Source organism: Trachinotus anak, unplaced genomic scaffold, assembly GCF_046630095.1.
Source record: "Trachinotus anak isolate AG129_WGS33_773 ecotype Australia unplaced genomic scaffold, CSIRO_AGI_Tana_v1 ptg000008l, whole genome shotgun sequence".
Classification (NCBI taxonomy): domain Eukaryota; kingdom Metazoa; phylum Chordata; class Actinopteri; order Carangiformes; family Carangidae; genus Trachinotus; species Trachinotus anak.
The window spans coordinates 13,401,975-13,420,259 of record NW_027273859.1 but is presented as its reverse complement, the minus strand read 5'-3'; the positions used below and the strand labels follow the sequence as shown (position 1 = coordinate 13,420,259).

Below are 18,285 nucleotides of genomic sequence, written 5' to 3'. Positions count from 1 at the left end.
CCACACTACTCATACAAACACTGAATATAATGTGAATCTTTTTAAACTGAATTCTCTGAATCACACTCTGTAGAACATTGTCTCATTTCAAAGTATTGCAGTGTCTTGCATATACATCAAACTGAAAAACCTATCAGACATGCTCTACAGACCTGTTGGTTGACAGACGATACATTCAGGGGGAGCAGACAGGAAGCAGCAGTGTGAATTATAGCAAAGATATGGAGTAAGAACTGGATTAAGGATCATAAGTGACACTTATGATGAAATGGCTGATGCTGCACAACTGTGGATGTGCATATAATTGTACCGCACTACATTTTTTTTTTAGTCGATAGCTTGGCTGAAGGTAGATCTTCTTGAATGTCAAACACTTCTTATGCCAACATGACGGTGCATAAAGTAAGAAGATGAATTTCCTTGGTGTAAAAATAGAAGCTTTTTGAGTACATTACCCGTCACCACTGTTCCCAGAGAACCTCCTTATACAGCAGCGCCTTGAAGTTCACACTGCCACTGCCTAATAGTACAAAGCATTATTACTAAGATAATAACACCAAGTTGGTTGATGTAATTTTGGTGTAAGTTTGGGTTGCTGTGGTTTTGTGACTGCCTGCTCTGTCATTAGAGCAGACTTAACTTGTGATCAAAGGCAGGTCCAAGTTCCCCAGCGAGAGTAAAACAATCTCACCTCATGAAATGCAGATGTCTCATGGGTGATCAGCGGGAAAACCTAGACTTCTCGGCACAGGTCTCTCTGGTATTTAACAGGCTTTCTAGGTTTGTTTTGGAAAGGAAATGCATCCTGGCTCTTACTGATTTCTTAAGCTTGACAGGCGCCTGAGACTCTGTCTAGCTCGATGCAGAGTGTCTATCATTCACTCATTACCCGGCTATTTTCCTGCCACACCTAACTTAATCTGGATACCTGTGAGTGACAAGCCTTTGGGATGTAGCGTCATCAGTCTTGCTGAATGTCAGCACGACATTTTACTGGTTGAAACCACAGAAGGAAACCAAATGAAATGTTCAGAATTACTGCTGCAGAATCAGTCAAGAACAATAGTTGTCTACAGTGGCAACTGCTCATTGATTTAACTGTCTGCTTCCAGCAAGTTGTTTTGTGCATTTACTACGAGTGCATAATAGTATAGTTTACTCCTCAGATTCGATTTGAGAATTCAACATCATTTTTGTCATTTTTTATGCTGAAAAAAGTGTGAAAACTTCAGTGCAATTTCTTTTTCTTCTACCACTCTCTGCTGCAGTGTTCTCAGAACAAAAATCTTGCATCAATGAAAGTTTCACCATAACACGCATTTCCATTTGTCCGGAGTTTCATTGCTGTATCAACCTAAATCTGACCCCATTCCCATGCATTCCCACAAGCCTCTTACAGACTGTCTTACTGTTCCCTTTGTCTAACTCAGTGGCTGCCAGGCTGGCACTGAATTTAAAAAAAAATCACAAAGAACAAATAAATGTGAGGAGAGTCTAATCTTAAATCCTCTCGACGACATGGGTTCATGCCAGATACATGGCCCCTAATTTGGCATCTTAAACAATGCTGCTTAAATCACTGCTTAAACCTCAGTTTAACCACATAATGCATACTGATTTGGTTCCAGTGGGAATAATAATGTCCATTGTTGGAAAAAAGGAGCAGTTTCAAAAATTGATTTTAAAAGTTATGGTCTTTATTTTAAACTGCTTTGTTGAAAAAGGTACATGGCGATAAGAAAAAAAAAACCCAAACACCTCCACCTTTTTTCATACGCAAGTGTGTACAAATGCACAAGTGTGACAGACATTTTTAAGTTTAGTTTTTACAAATGTATCACCATAGTACCACATTTAACCTGCAGTAAGTACCACATATCAGTGCCCAGGGTTAGAAAAAGTAAAAAAGAGATGAAGTAACAAAAAAGCTAAGTACAAAATATCAATTTTTTTGTAGCTGATACCTAAACCGTGATATCTTCTGGCTCACTTTTACCAGCTCTGTGAGTCAAAAACATCCACAGGGAACTATCAAAGACAATGTAAAGTGTTTTTTGTTTTTTCTATACTGGTTTTGTTTCTACTTTATTCCCAACCACATATTCACATCCGGTCACTACAGCATATCTGTGACTATCAATGAATCCTTATTGAAGAGTGTGAGTGATTATCAGTATTAATCAGGTGCCAGTAGAAATTTACAGCTCATAACCTCAGCATCAATTAGTGAAACTGTCTCAGCATTTAGAGAGGAGTTCACCTAATTAGTTAATTAGTTAGTTACACCTACTATCATGTTAGGTTTCTTGTCTATCTTAGGTAATTGCTTCTACTGTCAAGCAACCAAGGGTATATTTTGTAAAAAGATTGTGTTGAGAGCAAATAGGGAAATCTGTACTTACTAAAAATATTGTTTCATATGTGGCACATATAACTTGTCTAAAAACTATACTTCACAAAAAATCTGCAAGTGTGAAACAGAATCTATATTTTTATTTAAAAAGAACATGAACATAAAAAAAACTAGAGGGACAAACATTTAAAAAGTAAAAAAAAAAACTAAAACAAAACATTTTGTTAAAACAAACATATTGTAAAAGGTTACAAAAAAGAAATGTAAAAATGTCTTTCAAATTGTAGTTGGGAGTTGATCTAATGAAAGATATCAATCAATGCAGAATAGCTCACAGTCTAAGACATTTACATTCATTTTTTTGTTAAACAGCAAAATTGATCAGACCTCCTCAGGTTGAAAAACCTTTCCGAAATTTAACAGTTGAAAGAAAAGAGTTTCAACTCTCGTGACAGAGGGGTCCAGTTACTTGCTTACTGCAATATAACATGTTGCTCACCAGTGGTAGCCAAGTTATGTTCATGACTGTCATCAATTTAGGGCCTTTAACTGATGTGGTACTTCATAGAATAAAGTGAACTATCACTTGGTTTAGTTCTGTAGACACAATTTTAGAGCAGCTAAAATCACCTGCTCATGAGCAGAAATGCTCGAAATCTTGAACTTCACACATCTAATCATTCTGTGGAGGACAAATCAAACTTAGATGGTGTTTCACGACCATTAAGTTCTTGTCTCTGTCACATCAGTCATACATTAACACCATTGCCCTTTCCCCAACAGTCTGTGTAACATTAATGGATCCACAGTTAAAGTAAAACAAAATTTAATGACTACAAAATATTTTGCCATTCATTGCATATGGATGTATGATGTACAGTATTGTTTCTTTAGGAGTTAAGAAGGGTTATCACAGCTTCCAATATTGAGTTCATGCTAGTTAAAATCCAAAGCTTATCTGCTTTATTGTTGATTTTATTTGTTGTGGTTGTTGCAGCTCTTTGGTTGTTATGCCTTCCCTACTCCTATCTACCTTCTCACTGCTCTGCCTTGAAGCAGTAGACACCGTGAGACTTTTGCATCTTGTCTGGGAATCCAACCAACCGCACTGCAGCTTCTGTGGGGCTGCAGTTCTTGCGGGGCCTGGAGATGGGGTAGCGGATACTTCCGTCAGCCAACCAGCCAGCATCACAGCGATCGTAGCCCTCCAGCTTCCAGGCAGCATATATGTGGCCCACCTTGGCGATCTCTGCACCATCGTCTAAGCATGCCTGCACAGCCTCGTCAAAAGTCAGCCTGTCAGGCTGGACCAGCCAGTAGAAACGTCCTGATGGCAGAGAAACAATACGGGTGATCAAGAGAAGAACTTGATGGCTTTACTCCGGTCTTGATGAATCAAATACTTTCTGTTTTTTAACACACTGGTTTCCTGGTTCTTGTGATGTGTAAGCACATCACAAGAACAATTTACAGCCTAAATATCAAATCAGCACAGTGGATACACAAATAAAAACCTCACCCTTGAGTGCAGAGGAGTAGCAAAACACATCATAACGACTCTCTTTGTCTTGATGACCATAGCTTCTGACGCCAGGTCCATTGTTGGAGCCACCACAAGGCTCTCTGGGATTGATGATTGGATACTTCACTGAGCCATCACTCAGCCAGCCAGCATTGCACCAGTCCAGACCTTCCTTCCAGGCCTCAAACAGCTGATCGTAGGAAGCGACCACAGCATCCTGCTCCTCACAGGCCTGTACAGCCTCATCAAAGTTCAGGCTGTAGCGGCCCATACTAGGGGAGTATGGGAACACAACGCCTAAGTCAGGCAGAAAAGATTTAATTAATATGAATATTAGTTTGAATGAAAATCAATTCAGAGTAAAAGATAAAAAATATGAGAAGTTATGTCTTTAACATCGTATCATGTCTTGTGCAAGATCTATTTGCAAAGTATTGTTAGCATGATTGACCTCAGTGGACCCTAAAAATCTTTGGTTTAAATTCTGTCCACTTATGATGCTAATTTTCAGCAATTTGGGCCTGTAGACAAATGAAGGTTGTGTGTGTGTGGTCTTGGAGTCCGCTGCAGTCTCTCCAGGGAAGCTGACTTATCTGGTATGCGATGGCATGTTTAGTTTTATGTTAGTGAATGCAGGCCTATTAGTCTTTCAGGTCCAGCAGCTTGCAAAATGTCTTCAGAGGCCAGACTTTGCTAACTCATTCATTTTGAGCCAGTCTACCCCTTTATCTTCTCAGGAAAACTCTGCTGCGTTAAAGTTAGTACAGCTTAATTCAAGAGAAATTTGTACATGATGCTGCAGACATCAACAAAATGTAGGTGGGAGCTGCCTTTTAGTACAAAAAAACTGTGACATCATGCAAATATTTAATGTGTCACCATGCAAGATTTTAGAGATACATTGCATGAATAAATGTGTAAAAGATAACGCTTGCTTGGACAGCAGTTCCTCTTTGTGTGTCACAGAATTTTAGTGACTCTAAAATCTGATGTGTATATAAATTGGAAAAGATTCAAAATATGTTTCAGTTTACTGATGTTGAACAGTATTCAAATGTAATCAGGGCCGACTCATTACAGAGGTTTGTATAAATGAACTCAAGCTGTCTGTTCTTTTTTTTTTTGTCTTTTTCCACAAGAGAAGGAAATGGGGGAGTTTTCTATAACTAGAAACACAAACAATGTTGAGGGAGAAGGTTAATCCTAAATTATGCATTTCGACAGGGAAAGGACAAAGAACATTAAATATACACTAATGTCCTCTCAAGTGGCATTACAACTTGTGCAGATAATATGAAATGAGATGACGAGTGTACCTTAGCTGAGTCCCTAAATAGATATAATAAACTGGATTTACCATCAATGAGACCACCATGCACCTCCAAGAGGATCTCTTGCACAGTGTCTTCCATCCCGTCGATGATCTCACAGCGGTATCTTCCTGTGTCTTCCATGGAGACGTCAGTTATTATTATGGAAGCATCTTCGTTGTCTTGCTCCTCCAAAAAGACACGGTCCTCAAAGCTTCCATAGGTCTTCTTGTGGAATCCCATTGAAAGCAGCACATCCTCATTCAGTGCCTCATCATCTGCCACCTTGGTCCATTTGACTCGAATACCATTGTTACCAAAGGACAGGGAGTCTTTGGACTGGAGCCTGCAGGGCAGGGTGACGTTGGCACCTAGGCCAGCAAAAACCTTAACTGGAAAAGAGGAAAACATGATATGACCATGGGGTTTGGTGGTGATTTGGCCTATGACACTTGGACTTAAAGTGGAAAATATTATGTTAAGTTTACATAAATTAGCACTTTATTTTATGCATTGACTGCAAAGATTGCATCCAGAAATGTTTACTTTGGTTTTGTGCTTGACATGAAAGTGATGTAGCAAAAGCCTTTTTGAGAAAGCTCCAAAAAAGGAAAAGTGCCTTAACACGGCTTTTCCCAATTCTTCCCTCTTTATTTTTATTTTTTATTTTTTTTTGGAAGTAATTATTCCACAGCATGTTTTGGCACTTATTTTCTGTATTTATGCACTATATACATGTATACACGTATGCTTATGGTTAGAAGTATCCTCTCACGAAAACTATCAAAAAGTCTGGGAGTATGCTTTTGGGTTTATTAGATACAGTATTGGACACCAGCCAACCTTAAGCCCCCGCAGCCAGTCATTCTCTTCAGTCTCCTTCCTGCTCTTGTCAGTCCTGGCACTTATAAACCTTTGGTTCCTCTGCATTAACCCTTAAAGTGCTTCTCTTTCATCCTCTCCATCTGATTTGTTTAAAGTATGTCAGGCAACAAGTCAATGACAGGAAAAGTAAGCTGATAATAGTAGTTAATGATATACAGAATCTATAGCTGTCATCATTACTCTTTCTTTTGCTTATTTTCTTTACACACTCCCTGTCAAAAACTAGGCCCCCCTTCGAGTCAGCGTTTTTTGTGTCTCACCATGGGTTCCCACAATCTCCCCAATATCCATGTTTAGACCTCACAGGGATTGCTTAGTTAAGAAGACCCCAACCAACAAGTGGTGGCCTGTGGCAGGCAATAACACGCAACAGATGCACAGGAGCCCTGACCCCCACCACCAAAGGTACAGCCTTGAACAATCAACCTTATAAATGGAGTCAAACTCTGCACCACACGGGACTTGTCATATGATATGATAACATACCTGGGTGAATCAACTTTTATGGCTATCACTTTTTAATTGTAAGTGCTGTGCAGACATAACTATTAATCTCATGCAACCAGGTAGGTTTTTGGCGGAATCCAGGGTCAGTGCATAAACATTGTCCCTTGAGTGTCTGCTGCCATGTCTGTGACTCAAAAACCTAGGCTGCTCTGTTTCTGATTTATTTTTCTTCAATTTCCCCAGTATGTATGATCTGTGTCTAAGCCAGGATGCCAGCATTTGTGATGCGGCTGACTCACTTTAAGCAGCCACACCAGAGCCATGACTGGAATACTGTGTCACTGGCTCTTCAGCAAGGAAAACATTTCCCACATGGACAATACAGGAGGTAATAGGAGCCAATGGCATGCTGCCTTCTGCTCTGATTGACATACAGACACACACACACATAGAGAAGTGACACCGAAACGACTTCTAATCAACCCCATGCCTAAACTGTCCCAATCCTCCATTCTAACCGCAAAGTAGACGTGTGTCTGGACTTCATTCAGTGGTGCTCAGATCATTAGTACTGAGCTCTCCTGCAGAAGGATTTAATTAGCAGAAGCACTGCTGACAGACCTAATCTACCCTTCAGTCACATCTCGTGCCACTTTATCCTTCATTTTTCCTTTTCTTTCATAAGGCTGCATAAGCCAAAGACTACTTCTATTACACAGTCACTCCACCCAGTAGCCTCACTCGCCTTTCGACTGATCAGCAAGATGCCAGGTATTTTATGAGCTAAGAAACACCCTTTTGCTGTTGCTAATTACTAATGTTGTCAAAAGCAGTGCAGAGTCTAAAAGCTGTCTGGACAAGATTCCTCTTTGACCATTCTGTCAGAGAGGAATGACTCACAGCCTCTTTGTGCCTCATAAATTCTCTGCATGGGTAGCAGTTTTCATCAAGTGTGACTGAAACCTGAGGGATCCAGAATGACTAAACTGCTCATCAAAAGCCTTGGCGAAGGTGAAGGTGATGGTGACGTCAACATCAGCTCACCAGATGTGATGCCATCCAATATTTGTGCCTAAAATTTTCCAAATTTCAAAAAATTATAGAGTAGATAGAATAAAGGGCTTCATTGTACTGTTCCAGGGAAAAATTGTTCTGTCCAGGGACAAATACCGATCCCTGGATGTGGTTTAAACCCTGAAATGTGAGAGGAAGGAGGGGATTGAGTAAACATCAGTTCGCCAACATAATGCTGAGAAAAGAGCTTGAAATTAATTACTGCAGACATACCAACCTAATACCTTATAGATCACTAAATGAAAGCATATTGCTCTGTCTCATATATTCTGGAGCAGCCTTGAAGATAATCATGCCTGAGCACCAGTAATAGCAGACAGAGAGACAGGCATGGTGAAAGCAGTTCTGTGCTCTTTCCTGCTCCTGCAGTTGCCAGCAGACACATGTCCCGCAGGAGAATGTGGCCCCGGCCGTGTGGGGCACACTACACTCATAAAGCAACAGCCTGTTGTGTGTACTTTGTCTTTCAGGAAGACAAGGAAGCCTTTCATTTCTTTGTCACACCTCAAACAACATCCTATTTATATAAGTCTCCTCCGAGGTCAACGGTGGTGCCAAATTGTCACATTTAACATAAAAATGGGTGGTCAAAGAATTCTGAATGGTTTCTGTCTGAGATTTCGGTGAAGAGTGCAGCTGGGAATGAAACCACAGCAAAGAAGGTAAATGAACACGTGTGCATGACAATAAAAATGCTCTGCAGCTGCAGCCAAGACCTACTGCCATTTTATGACCGAGCACAATTCTCTCTCACTCTGTTAAAGGTTGTATTAGCAAGTGATTGGAACCATCTGCTTCTTTGTAACACCAAACTGTAAATTAACAGCATTACTGTGGTCCAGATCTACTCAGTGACCTACATTTTCTGGAATTACAAGAGTTTAATTGTGCTGTTAAACCCCTAACCACAATTTGCACTTTAATTTATTAAATGAACCAAACATTTAGTTTGCTCAAATCTCTCATCTATCAAAGGATGGAAAGGATTGAAATCTGCTGAGAGCAGTCGCTGCATGTTTATATCAGTGTGTGTGCACAATGTGCCACACCCTCTGACAGAGCATCTAGACATGTGATGCTTTACAACATCCCACAGCTTTGCTCTCCTTTGCTGCTGGCTCGCATGTGTCAATATGGAGAAAGAATTAACAAGCGCAGCTGCGACAAACACAGCAGGCCAACTCCAACACACTAATTCCAATAAACTCTTTCCTGTTATCTGTCATACGGAACAAGCACAAACACAAAGCGTGGGTGTGTATCACTCACATGGCTAATTGTATGCAATCCCCAGCACACATGTATAGTAGGTTGTCGACAGAGTCATTTGTTAAATTTCACATAGATTAAATTAACACATGTGCAATGGGACTAAACATGGCTCCATCAATGTCTCATCCTGTACCCTGAACACATTTTCTCTGCAGCCCCCAGCCTCAGCCCATTTCCAGCCAAGCCCTGTTTCCCACCCAGCCCTTGCCCGGGGCCAAGCCTCAGTAACCAACAACCACAGTAAGCATTAGACTTAACAGGCTATTACCTCACAGGGAAAGACAGAGTCATTTGGCTGCTGTTCAGCATGGGGCGCTATACGTTTGGCTGCAGGTCGTTAATCTTTACTTCGCTCCTGTCAGACTGCCTGTTACTGTGGCGGGTTTCCAAAAGCTCTCAGTGCCAGATTGAGTCAGTAGGTATAAGAACAGGCAACGCCCCATGAACAGACAGAGAATAAACTGCTCACATGGCCAATAAAAGTTATACTATATGGAACTATGCTTTAGCTGACCTGAGCTGAGCCAATGAGCTTTTACATGATGCAGACAGTGAGGTCATATGCAGCATAAACATATGTGCACAATATAGACTAACATGGATGCACACTACCTGTGACATCAGTGGCCAGTGGCAGTAATTTCAATTTTTGGATAGAAAAGCATAACTTCGTCCCAGAGTGAAACTGTTCTCCCCACAGACGAGCCATTTCCTCCCGTCTTGGAAGAGAGACAGCTGAGACATCCCTAATTTGACGTTCACTGAGTCAGCTTGCAGGGCTGCTGAAAGCGCATTAAATATCACTCAGTACATATTATAACACGAAGGCTTCTAGCTACCCTTTTTTCATCACAGCAGTAGATCTAGTCTAGTATTTCATAGCTTGCAGCTGCAGCAACCATCTCAGTGTGACATCCTGTAGGCACGTGTGAATTTGAATGATACCGGCCCCATGATGGAGTGCAGGTGCTCTCTGATAAGGCTTCTTTCTAGGTTTTCATGTTCTGTCTGCAATAGGAAGAAGAGGATAGAAAAACAAGTAAAAAAATGCCAAAAAAAAAAAGAAAAGAAAAAAAGACAAAGGTTACGATTTTACTGTGGGAAATTCCTAATCATTTTGAGGCTCTAGTAGAGAGTTACACCCAAAAAGGGACACTACTACCCTAGTTTCAGCCACTAAGGCACCTGTGACCCATTTTAAGAGAACAACCAGTAGTATCAGTGATGTGGTCCTCATTCAGCAGTGTGGTCAGAGAGCCTCTGTGAATGACAGGGTGATTTATTCACCAGCCGGTCCATGCTGTGGTGGTCTGTATGCAGCAAGTCAATGAGTCAATGGTGAGTCACACTGTGACTGTGTGTGTGTTACCCCAGAGACGACTCTGTTACCTACTGCTACAATGACCCTGTTGTTACACAAGCCTGTGCTGTGGTACCACTTTTACTTAGGTCTCTTACACAGCTCATCCTCCTGTGTTGTCTTTTTTTTTTTTTCCACATGCACACTCAAGCACACACACCATACACAAACACACACACACACACACACAGACACACACACACACACACACACACACACACACACACACACACATGCATTCACAAAAAATAGCAACAAAGACACACAATTCAAAATATTAATTTGTGAGTGATATATATATATGTTTTTTAACAGAAATTTTTCTTACCTATTGGTTGCAAGGGAGGGATCGTCACCTGACTGTATGCACTGCCAGCCAGAGTCAGCGAGATTATTGTGATGCACAGCAGACTCATCATTTTCTCTTTTTTCACACAAACAGCCCTTTTCAATAAAAATATAAATATCAAACTTTTACTTTAAAAAGTTATCTGAACTATTTAAAATGAAATATTTAAAGAGAGCTCAAACAATATTTCTTCTCTTTTAATTTTTATTCATCTAGCTGTCCCGCCTCCTGTCTGTCTTTGTGCAGCAGCCGCCTGTGGTGCTACTGGAAAGTTTGGGCTCCTCAGAGGTCCACACAAGTGGCTTTTATTGTAGCCTTGCATGGTTAAGACCACTCCCCCTCCCATCAGCCCATCACCATGCACAGCTCTATACTGGCTCCCCTTTGCCACATTATTTATGAAAGACTCCCTCCTCTCCTTTGGGAGAATGAAGGACACAGCAAAACTCCAGACAATTAACCCCCAGTTAAACATCCTGAGTTATATGTATATTGGCTAGAAGTGGAGCTAAAATGATCCTGAGAAGAATGCAATATAGTAATTACATAATATCACAAAAATAAATCAGAAATGCATCCTAAATGAGGAGGCATTGCCTGAAACCAGTTTTTTTTTTTTTTTTTTTAAATTTTGCATTACATCCATCATCTCATGCCTTGCTGCCTTGGTATGTTCTCATTCTGTTAACTAATTTCATTATTTCTGGTTTTAATAATCTCATTATTATGCTTCAATAGCACAAATTAAAATTATTTTTTATAAGTTAAATATTGTCACTTTGCTAACTCTGAGCCTGAGCACTTCCCACATCCACACACACGAGCAAATACACACACACAAACTTGTGAAAGAAGTGCAGTGTAGTTACTTTTGATGGAAAACCCTTAAATGTAAAAGGGCCATAAAGATGATGTAGACAGAAGGTCTTGCTACAAGTCATACTTTGCCTTATCCTCCTTTGCTTCTGTTATTTATTATTCTCCCTTCCCTTCCTTCTTTTCCTCATAGCATTTATTCTGTACACTCACTGAAGGCTACATTTATTCTCTGTCTCTCTTCCTGTTTGAAAGTGTTTAAATTTGTGTTATAAACATCTGTAACTAAAACTGTAAGGGATCAAGTCAGCTAATACCTGCCCTCCTCACAGACTGACTCTTCCACATTTAGTCTAAATTGTCTGAGCATGTTTCTTTCAGTCTTTTCTGGTCCATCCATGGGCAGAGGGGGCCTGTGTGGTCTCTACTAAATGTTTTCTCACCCGTTCAGACTGTCTTTGAATGATGGTGAGGCTGGGAGTGCAGCAACGGGCTGCAGATGCTGCTCTGGACCACTCCATCCCTGGAGTTATTACAGCTGGGACAACCCAAACTGTTTTCTTTCTCTGTCGCTCTCTTTTTCTCCTCTGCTGTATCTGTCAATCCTTAAAGCCCCACAGAGATGACAACAGAGAACATGGTGGGCCTCTGTTGTATATTCTAAAGTGCCAGCTTGCCCTGGGCACATCCTCCCTGTTGCTGACTTGGATTCTCCAATTCTCTGGAGATCTGAGGAACTCTTATGTAAGACTGCCAAAGGGCCGGTAAACGGTGAAATTATAAACATACATGGCTCCAGTGTGACAGTGAATTTAAACCTGACCTCCAATCACCTACTACACCAACTGTGAGATACTGTGTGGACGTGAGAGCAAACACATAGTCCTCAACTGTAGCAGTTTTACTGTTAATGGAAACATTGCTGCATAAAAACTGCAAGCACTTCCTTCCCTTCACGGCTTGCAGTCATTTCTTAGAACACAATAACCTGGCAAACATGTGTTTGACTTTTGTGTTACAATATTCCCATTCAGACAAAAAATTTCAAAGAAGAATAGCTTGCAGCAGTTCTGATGCAGAGTTGACACAGCTTGCATGCATGCTGGAGGTTTAAAAGGAACCAAATACAATCAACAAAAAGTGTTGCTTGGCTTAACGTGGGTTGACTGTTCATCAGCAGATAACTGCAAATATTTGGGGAGTCCACATAATTGCGTTTGAGAGAGCTTGGCCGTTCATATGAGAGCTGGAGTGCAACTCTGGGATTGGAGAAAGGGCTTGTGCTTTTTGAAGGGTTCCAGCTTAGCATAAAAACTCTTCAGGGCTCTCTGCTGATGTAATATGGCTGATGAAAGGTTACATAATCGCTGTAGGGAAATACATACAGTACTAACAATGACACCACTGATTCATAACAGTTACAAAGTAGATAGTAGATAGATAGATAGATAGATAGATAGATAGATAGATAGATAGATAGATAGATAGATAGATGGATAGATCAGCAATACCGCTTTCTGGTACTGGCAAAGTCTTTTACTAACTTAGTAAGTCTGTTCATACAAGACATATCATTTCAAGTGTGTGTGTCCATTATTGCATATTTCTTTCTGTATAATCTTATGCATTTCTGTATGTGCACATTTGGGAGTACAGAATGTACTGGCCTGTTTAGGTGTATATTAAATGTCTGAAGGCTGAGAGGGTTTGTAGACCCACCCAGAGGCTCCTTCAAGTCCGCTGCGTCAGGGCCAAGTCTCAGGGCCATGAGCACATTCACAGCTGGATTACTTCAGGTTAGGCTCACAGCTCTTGCCTGGCTGGTGCATTACCTCTTGACATATAGTAGCTCTTTGGGCATGTAGCATCCACAAAGTGACTGTCAGGACCCTTTGGAGTCTATTATATAAATGTCCCCATAAGGCTAGACAGGAAGAGGACAAAGCTGAACAAGCCTGGGTAATCCCATGTTAGCCATATTCACGTTAGCCACCCCCAAACATGTGTTTCTCGTTATCTGCAACCGTACAACACGTGATTAGACTTGGAAACATTTCTAAAGATGACATGGGGATAATACGCTGTTCGCTCCTGGTAATAAGGCAATGATGAAACAATGAAGGGTGAGACTGGGACTTTAAAAGGCCAGGGTGGGATGAGAAAGCAAATGTGCTGAATGTGTACATGCGTGAGCAGAGCAGCTCTGACGCCACACAGCTGGTGTGTCATAGTCTCATCCCCTCTATATCAAATCAGGGAGGAACAAAATAAGCATATTTGTGTGTTTTGTAATGGATCCTCTCTGTTATCAGATCCTGATTAGCGTTGGCTCCACACATGGTGGCCTTCGTTCGGCTTCTCTGGACGTTCTGTGTGCCATCTGTGTTCAGTGACTGAATGGTGGCCAGGGTGCTAGTGGCAGAGGCATATTACTGTGCTTGGGTGTTGGGACATTCCATCCATCTGTTGGCTTTGACACAGGAACACACAAACCACAATGCAGCAGTTAAGAAACCCAGGAGGTTCAAATGATTCTTCACAGCCAAAATTGACAAAAACATTAAAAAATAAAAACAGTGAAATGTTACTTAAAATTTATTTCATCTAACTTTTGATTGATGTCTGATACTGGTGCCTGGCTAGATGCTTCAACATCAGTTTGCAATTTTCTTTTCTGGGGTGATGGGAATTAATCTATTTACTCTCTCTTGACTTGACAGTCCAACTGTCAGTTGTACACATAGAGTCAATTTGACGATCAAGCTTTCTAGATTCATTACGCACGTGATTATCTTACAAAAGCGAAGCATTTTTATAAACTGAAATACACAACAATACGTAAAAGTACTTGGGTGTGGAACTCTTACTCATAATGGAACATGTCTATATTGAGGTGTTAAATTATGTAAGTAAAAGTTCTCTACGTCTCATCCAACAGTCAGAAGCCACTTTTCAGACTTCGTACAGATTGACACTTGTCTTTTCTTGGCATCATAACACGGTAAAGTGAGCCATCTCCAAGCTTGTCCCAAGCAGTCATTTGTTTGTGCCTCTTTCTCTGTGTTCTTTCTCTCCTGTCTCCATCTGATGGTTGGCTTTGCTCTAGCACTTGGCTGCCAAGTGTGGGTGTATGCCTCCATGTTAACCACAGCTGCAGAAGAGTGTGGGAGAGTGACACCAGTAACACAACTTAAGCAATCCCACCACTTATATCAGCTCATAGTATTAAATCATGTTGTGAAGAGTGGTTGTTCACTAATGGGTGCCTGGAAATTGGCAAGAAGATTTTACTGTCCGCAACTGCAATTAATCACAAGTTGTTATCAGAATTGATAAAATAAATTTATTGTATCAATATTGGTCACTATATAAAATGTGATGATCTTCATCACCATCAAGTGTGGAAAACTGAATCTTTATCGAGCCACAGACATGGCCAGGGATATTTATCTCTGACAGCTATATTTCTTTTATCTATATCGTTGAAGATGCAGATGGCTTGTAATGGAAACAGTTTGTCTAGACTTCACAAGTCAGAGAATGCAGCAGTGTTGGTAGACCGTTATACAAGCTTTTTGGCACACACACACACACACACACACACACACACACACACACACACACACACACACACACACACTGTAAATGGTGCAGAATATACACCAAAAGTACCTTAGTCTCACTAAGTCCTACTCATGACTCAGAGTCGCATACGTATATCTGAGTCACACCTCACAAAACAAATAGCCCATGGTTTGAATGCATAGTGAGGTATAACTGGAAGTTGCAGCTAGATTCATCTGACCTGTGTTTGAGGTGACCTAATGGAGTCTCGGTAGCCATAACAAAGTGAGTAACACATGGTGATTGCCATGTTACAGCCATACAGTGCAAAATACTAATATACACACACAGTCTCCATCATTTCCAGGAATTGGGAAAGATGACAAAGCCGTTACCAACTGGGTGCACATAAATGTGATGGAAGGTGTCCTTACAAGGAGGCCATCACCTGTTTGTACGCAGGTCTCTCCAGCTACCTGCCATTGCTTCCCTTTTTAAACATAGATGCTACTTACCATACGTCAATTTGTTTGAGCTTAGCAAGGGTTAGTATGGTGGCCATTTGAGACCAGATAGAGTTTGAAAGAACTTTTCTTGCCTGAAACTGGCTCATTTTTATCACAATCTAATCGTTCCACTGTGTTGTTCTGTGTGGCGTCTGTTCTCCCTTAGCTGAGCCCCCAAGGCAGTGACCACATTAGAGGCGAGCCACTCTGTTCTGCTTTACTGCATCTTTGAGATCTGCTGTTTGGTCTGCATTGACTTTTCCTGTTTTTTGACAGTCATCAAGACTATTGTATGTTTGCAGTCTGCATTGAAGCTTGTTGTGGTGTAGTGTCCCTCATTGGATTAGATATGGTATCTCCTATTCTTTTTTAAATTGAGCAGTTTAAATAGATTTTTATACTTTGTCAAAGGCCAAACAATAGCCTTTGACAATGGTGACATCACATGCAGTGGATTTATGTACTATATGTATTTGTTTTTTTTGTTTTTTTTTTTACCTTTTGCTGAATTTGACTCCCCACACACCCACTGTGCACTGTGGGAAATGTGTACATCAACATTATTTTAGTTAACAAACAGACAAGGCCCAAACATAATTTTGTCAAAAAGAATAAGTGTGTAGTATGTAACTGGGACAAAAGGTGTTGTTCTTTGTGATGGAGTAGAAATCACAAGAAAGTTGTTATGATGCCAAAAAAAGACAAATCTGTTCAAGTAGATTTTCATACTGTAATCAAATAAATGCAACTCAGTGAGCACCAGGAAAGTCAGAGAAGCACTATTTTCAAAAATCTAATATAGTGTGCTATGTTTTGAATAAAATGTTAGCAGTAACATGATCTCTGTAAAATAGGTTATAAGATGTAAAACCACTACTATGGTCCTTTAAAGCAATAACAATGGGTCTCTTTAAATGTTTTGAATGGAAAGCTATAAATTCCATACTGATGGAGCTGTGTAAAGATAAACAAAAGGTAGCCATGGAAACTTAGATGTAATTACAGTATGTTGTCAAGGCCCACACATTTCTCTTTAGGTTTTTCTGGGATGCATTTATAGACCACATTGGCGCAGTTAGAAAATTTACTGTTGCTCTGGGAAATTAGTTTGTTCAGTAGAGGCATCATTTATCGGAATCAAATCTACATTCAGGTGTCTTAAATGCAAAAAAAAAAAATAAAATAAATGTTAACACTAACTCTGTGATCTGTGCTGTGTCACCTTACAAATGATTACTGGCCTCCCCCTCTTTACTGGCTCCTGTGGGCTATTTTCTTCATTATTACTCATCTGTACATTAAACCACTCTTCCTGAATGATATGTTAGATTCACTGATAGGTGTGTAAGTACTGTAAAAATACTGTGCAGTTGAAAAGGAACATATGCAAGTATGAATGAATAAGTTCTGTTTTCCTAAAGAAAATACAGTTTTGAAGTTTCTTAATTCTGTTTGTTTTTATTCCTACAAAATAATTATTACCCACCGTACTGTATTTAAAGATAAATACAACTGCAATTGAAGTAAGAGAGAAACATTGACTTATGAGATGCCATGCTAAAGCTGAACACCAGGCTGTGGTTGAACGCAGCTTCAACAGAAAGGAAAAAATCGGAATCAAATGACAATTGAGATATCAAGAGCTGGAGTGTAGGGAGATACTTTGGACTGATTCATGTCAAATTATTGCACCCTTACCAATTTAATGATTAACCCAGGAGACAGCACTACAGCCACATGTGCTTTTTATTCATGATTGATTTAAGGAGCCATAAAATGTCATACTATCCATGCAGACTTCAGGGTCCCAAGTGAAGCTCCGGCCAAGGACACGGGTGGGGTCACTCAGCCACCTGGCATTGTATATAAAAGACAGACATTGACTTCAATCAGTTTTCTGGCACAATGTTTACATTTGAAACATTATCACGCTTCTTTGTGAAAGCGAAGAAAAACTAGCACAGCATGGAGTTACATAGAATTATCTGTTTCCAATTGAAAAAAGTGGGCTGTTATCATTCATTTGCAGATTGGAGACAGATGGTATCCAAACTGAATGTGCAACATGATCAAAACTATAAGATGCTTACAGAATAAATGTCAAAAAAGTTTAAACTACTCTAACTTGAAGAAATTGCTCACACTTAACATATGAGTAGCTGAAAACTATTAGAAGGGCTTAAGAAAAATCATTTCAAGGCACAGTGGGACAGGCAAGTGAGACTTCAAGAGAAATAGTGTAGATCTGTCCCAAGCTAGCAGTACAGTAAATACACCAAACGGCACAATATAAAGAGTTCTGCAAGTGAAATACTGAAGGAAAAATCACACACATGGTACAGGATGAGAAACAGCTTCAACATGAACTGTTACAAGGCCCGTGTTAACAGACAACGGTAATTACTGCAGAGCAGTTCTTCATTTGTAATCGATTAGACATAAAACCCATTTAGTGAGCCAAACACAGAGGAAAAACTGATGAGTACAGGCCCCCAGATCTCTGATGAAGACTGTCTCTGCAGATGTTTAAAGAAGTCTCCCACTCATAAGCACTCATTGAAAAAAATGCTCCTATCAAACAAGACAATAACAAAATAAGCAGCCAGGCACTTTAGCTCAAAAAATACATAAAAAAATAAAAACAGCAGAAGTGTACATGCTTCAATCATCTGATATCAAAAGGGAAAATACAGTATAGCTGTTAATTATATTTGCGTGCAATAATAACAAGGACTCACTTATACTAATCATTTACACATAGCAATGCTTTTGAAAAAAAAAAAAGAAAAAACATAAATAAAAAGATAAAATGAAATAAAATATAAAT

General features: G+C 40.1%; 1 protein-coding gene across 1 annotated transcript; it reads right to left on the bottom strand.

Annotated features, from left to right (window-relative positions):
• Positions 1–1,675: 1,675 nt before the first annotated feature.
• hapln1a (hyaluronan and proteoglycan link protein 1a) lies at positions 1,676–10,856 on the bottom strand. The gene is made up of 4 exons (XM_071482709.1): positions 10,552–10,856; positions 5,233–5,577; positions 3,873–4,172; positions 1,676–3,680 (listed from the first exon to the last, which is right to left on the bottom strand). Exons 1-4 carry the CDS (start codon positions 10,640–10,642, stop codon positions 3,391–3,393), a joined length of 1,026 nt encoding a protein of 341 aa, XP_071338810.1. The 5' UTR covers positions 10,643–10,856; the 3' UTR covers positions 1,676–3,390.
• Between the last annotated feature and the right edge of the window lie 7,429 nt (positions 10,857–18,285).

Bases quoted from the DNA above. Each gene is read 5' to 3' on its own strand.
- hapln1a (XM_071482709.1), bottom strand. From the start codon at position 10,642: ATGATGAGTCTGCTGTGCATCACAATAATCTCGCTGACTCTGGCTGGC. The intron at 4,173-5,232 runs GTAAATCCAGTT...TGCCTGACTTAG, and splicing joins GCATGGTGGTCTCATTGATG to GCGTTGTGTTCCCATACTCC. The intron at 3,681-3,872 runs GTGAGGTTTTTA...CTCTGCCATCAG, and splicing joins CTACTCCTCTGCACTCAAGG to GACGTTTCTACTGGCTGGTC.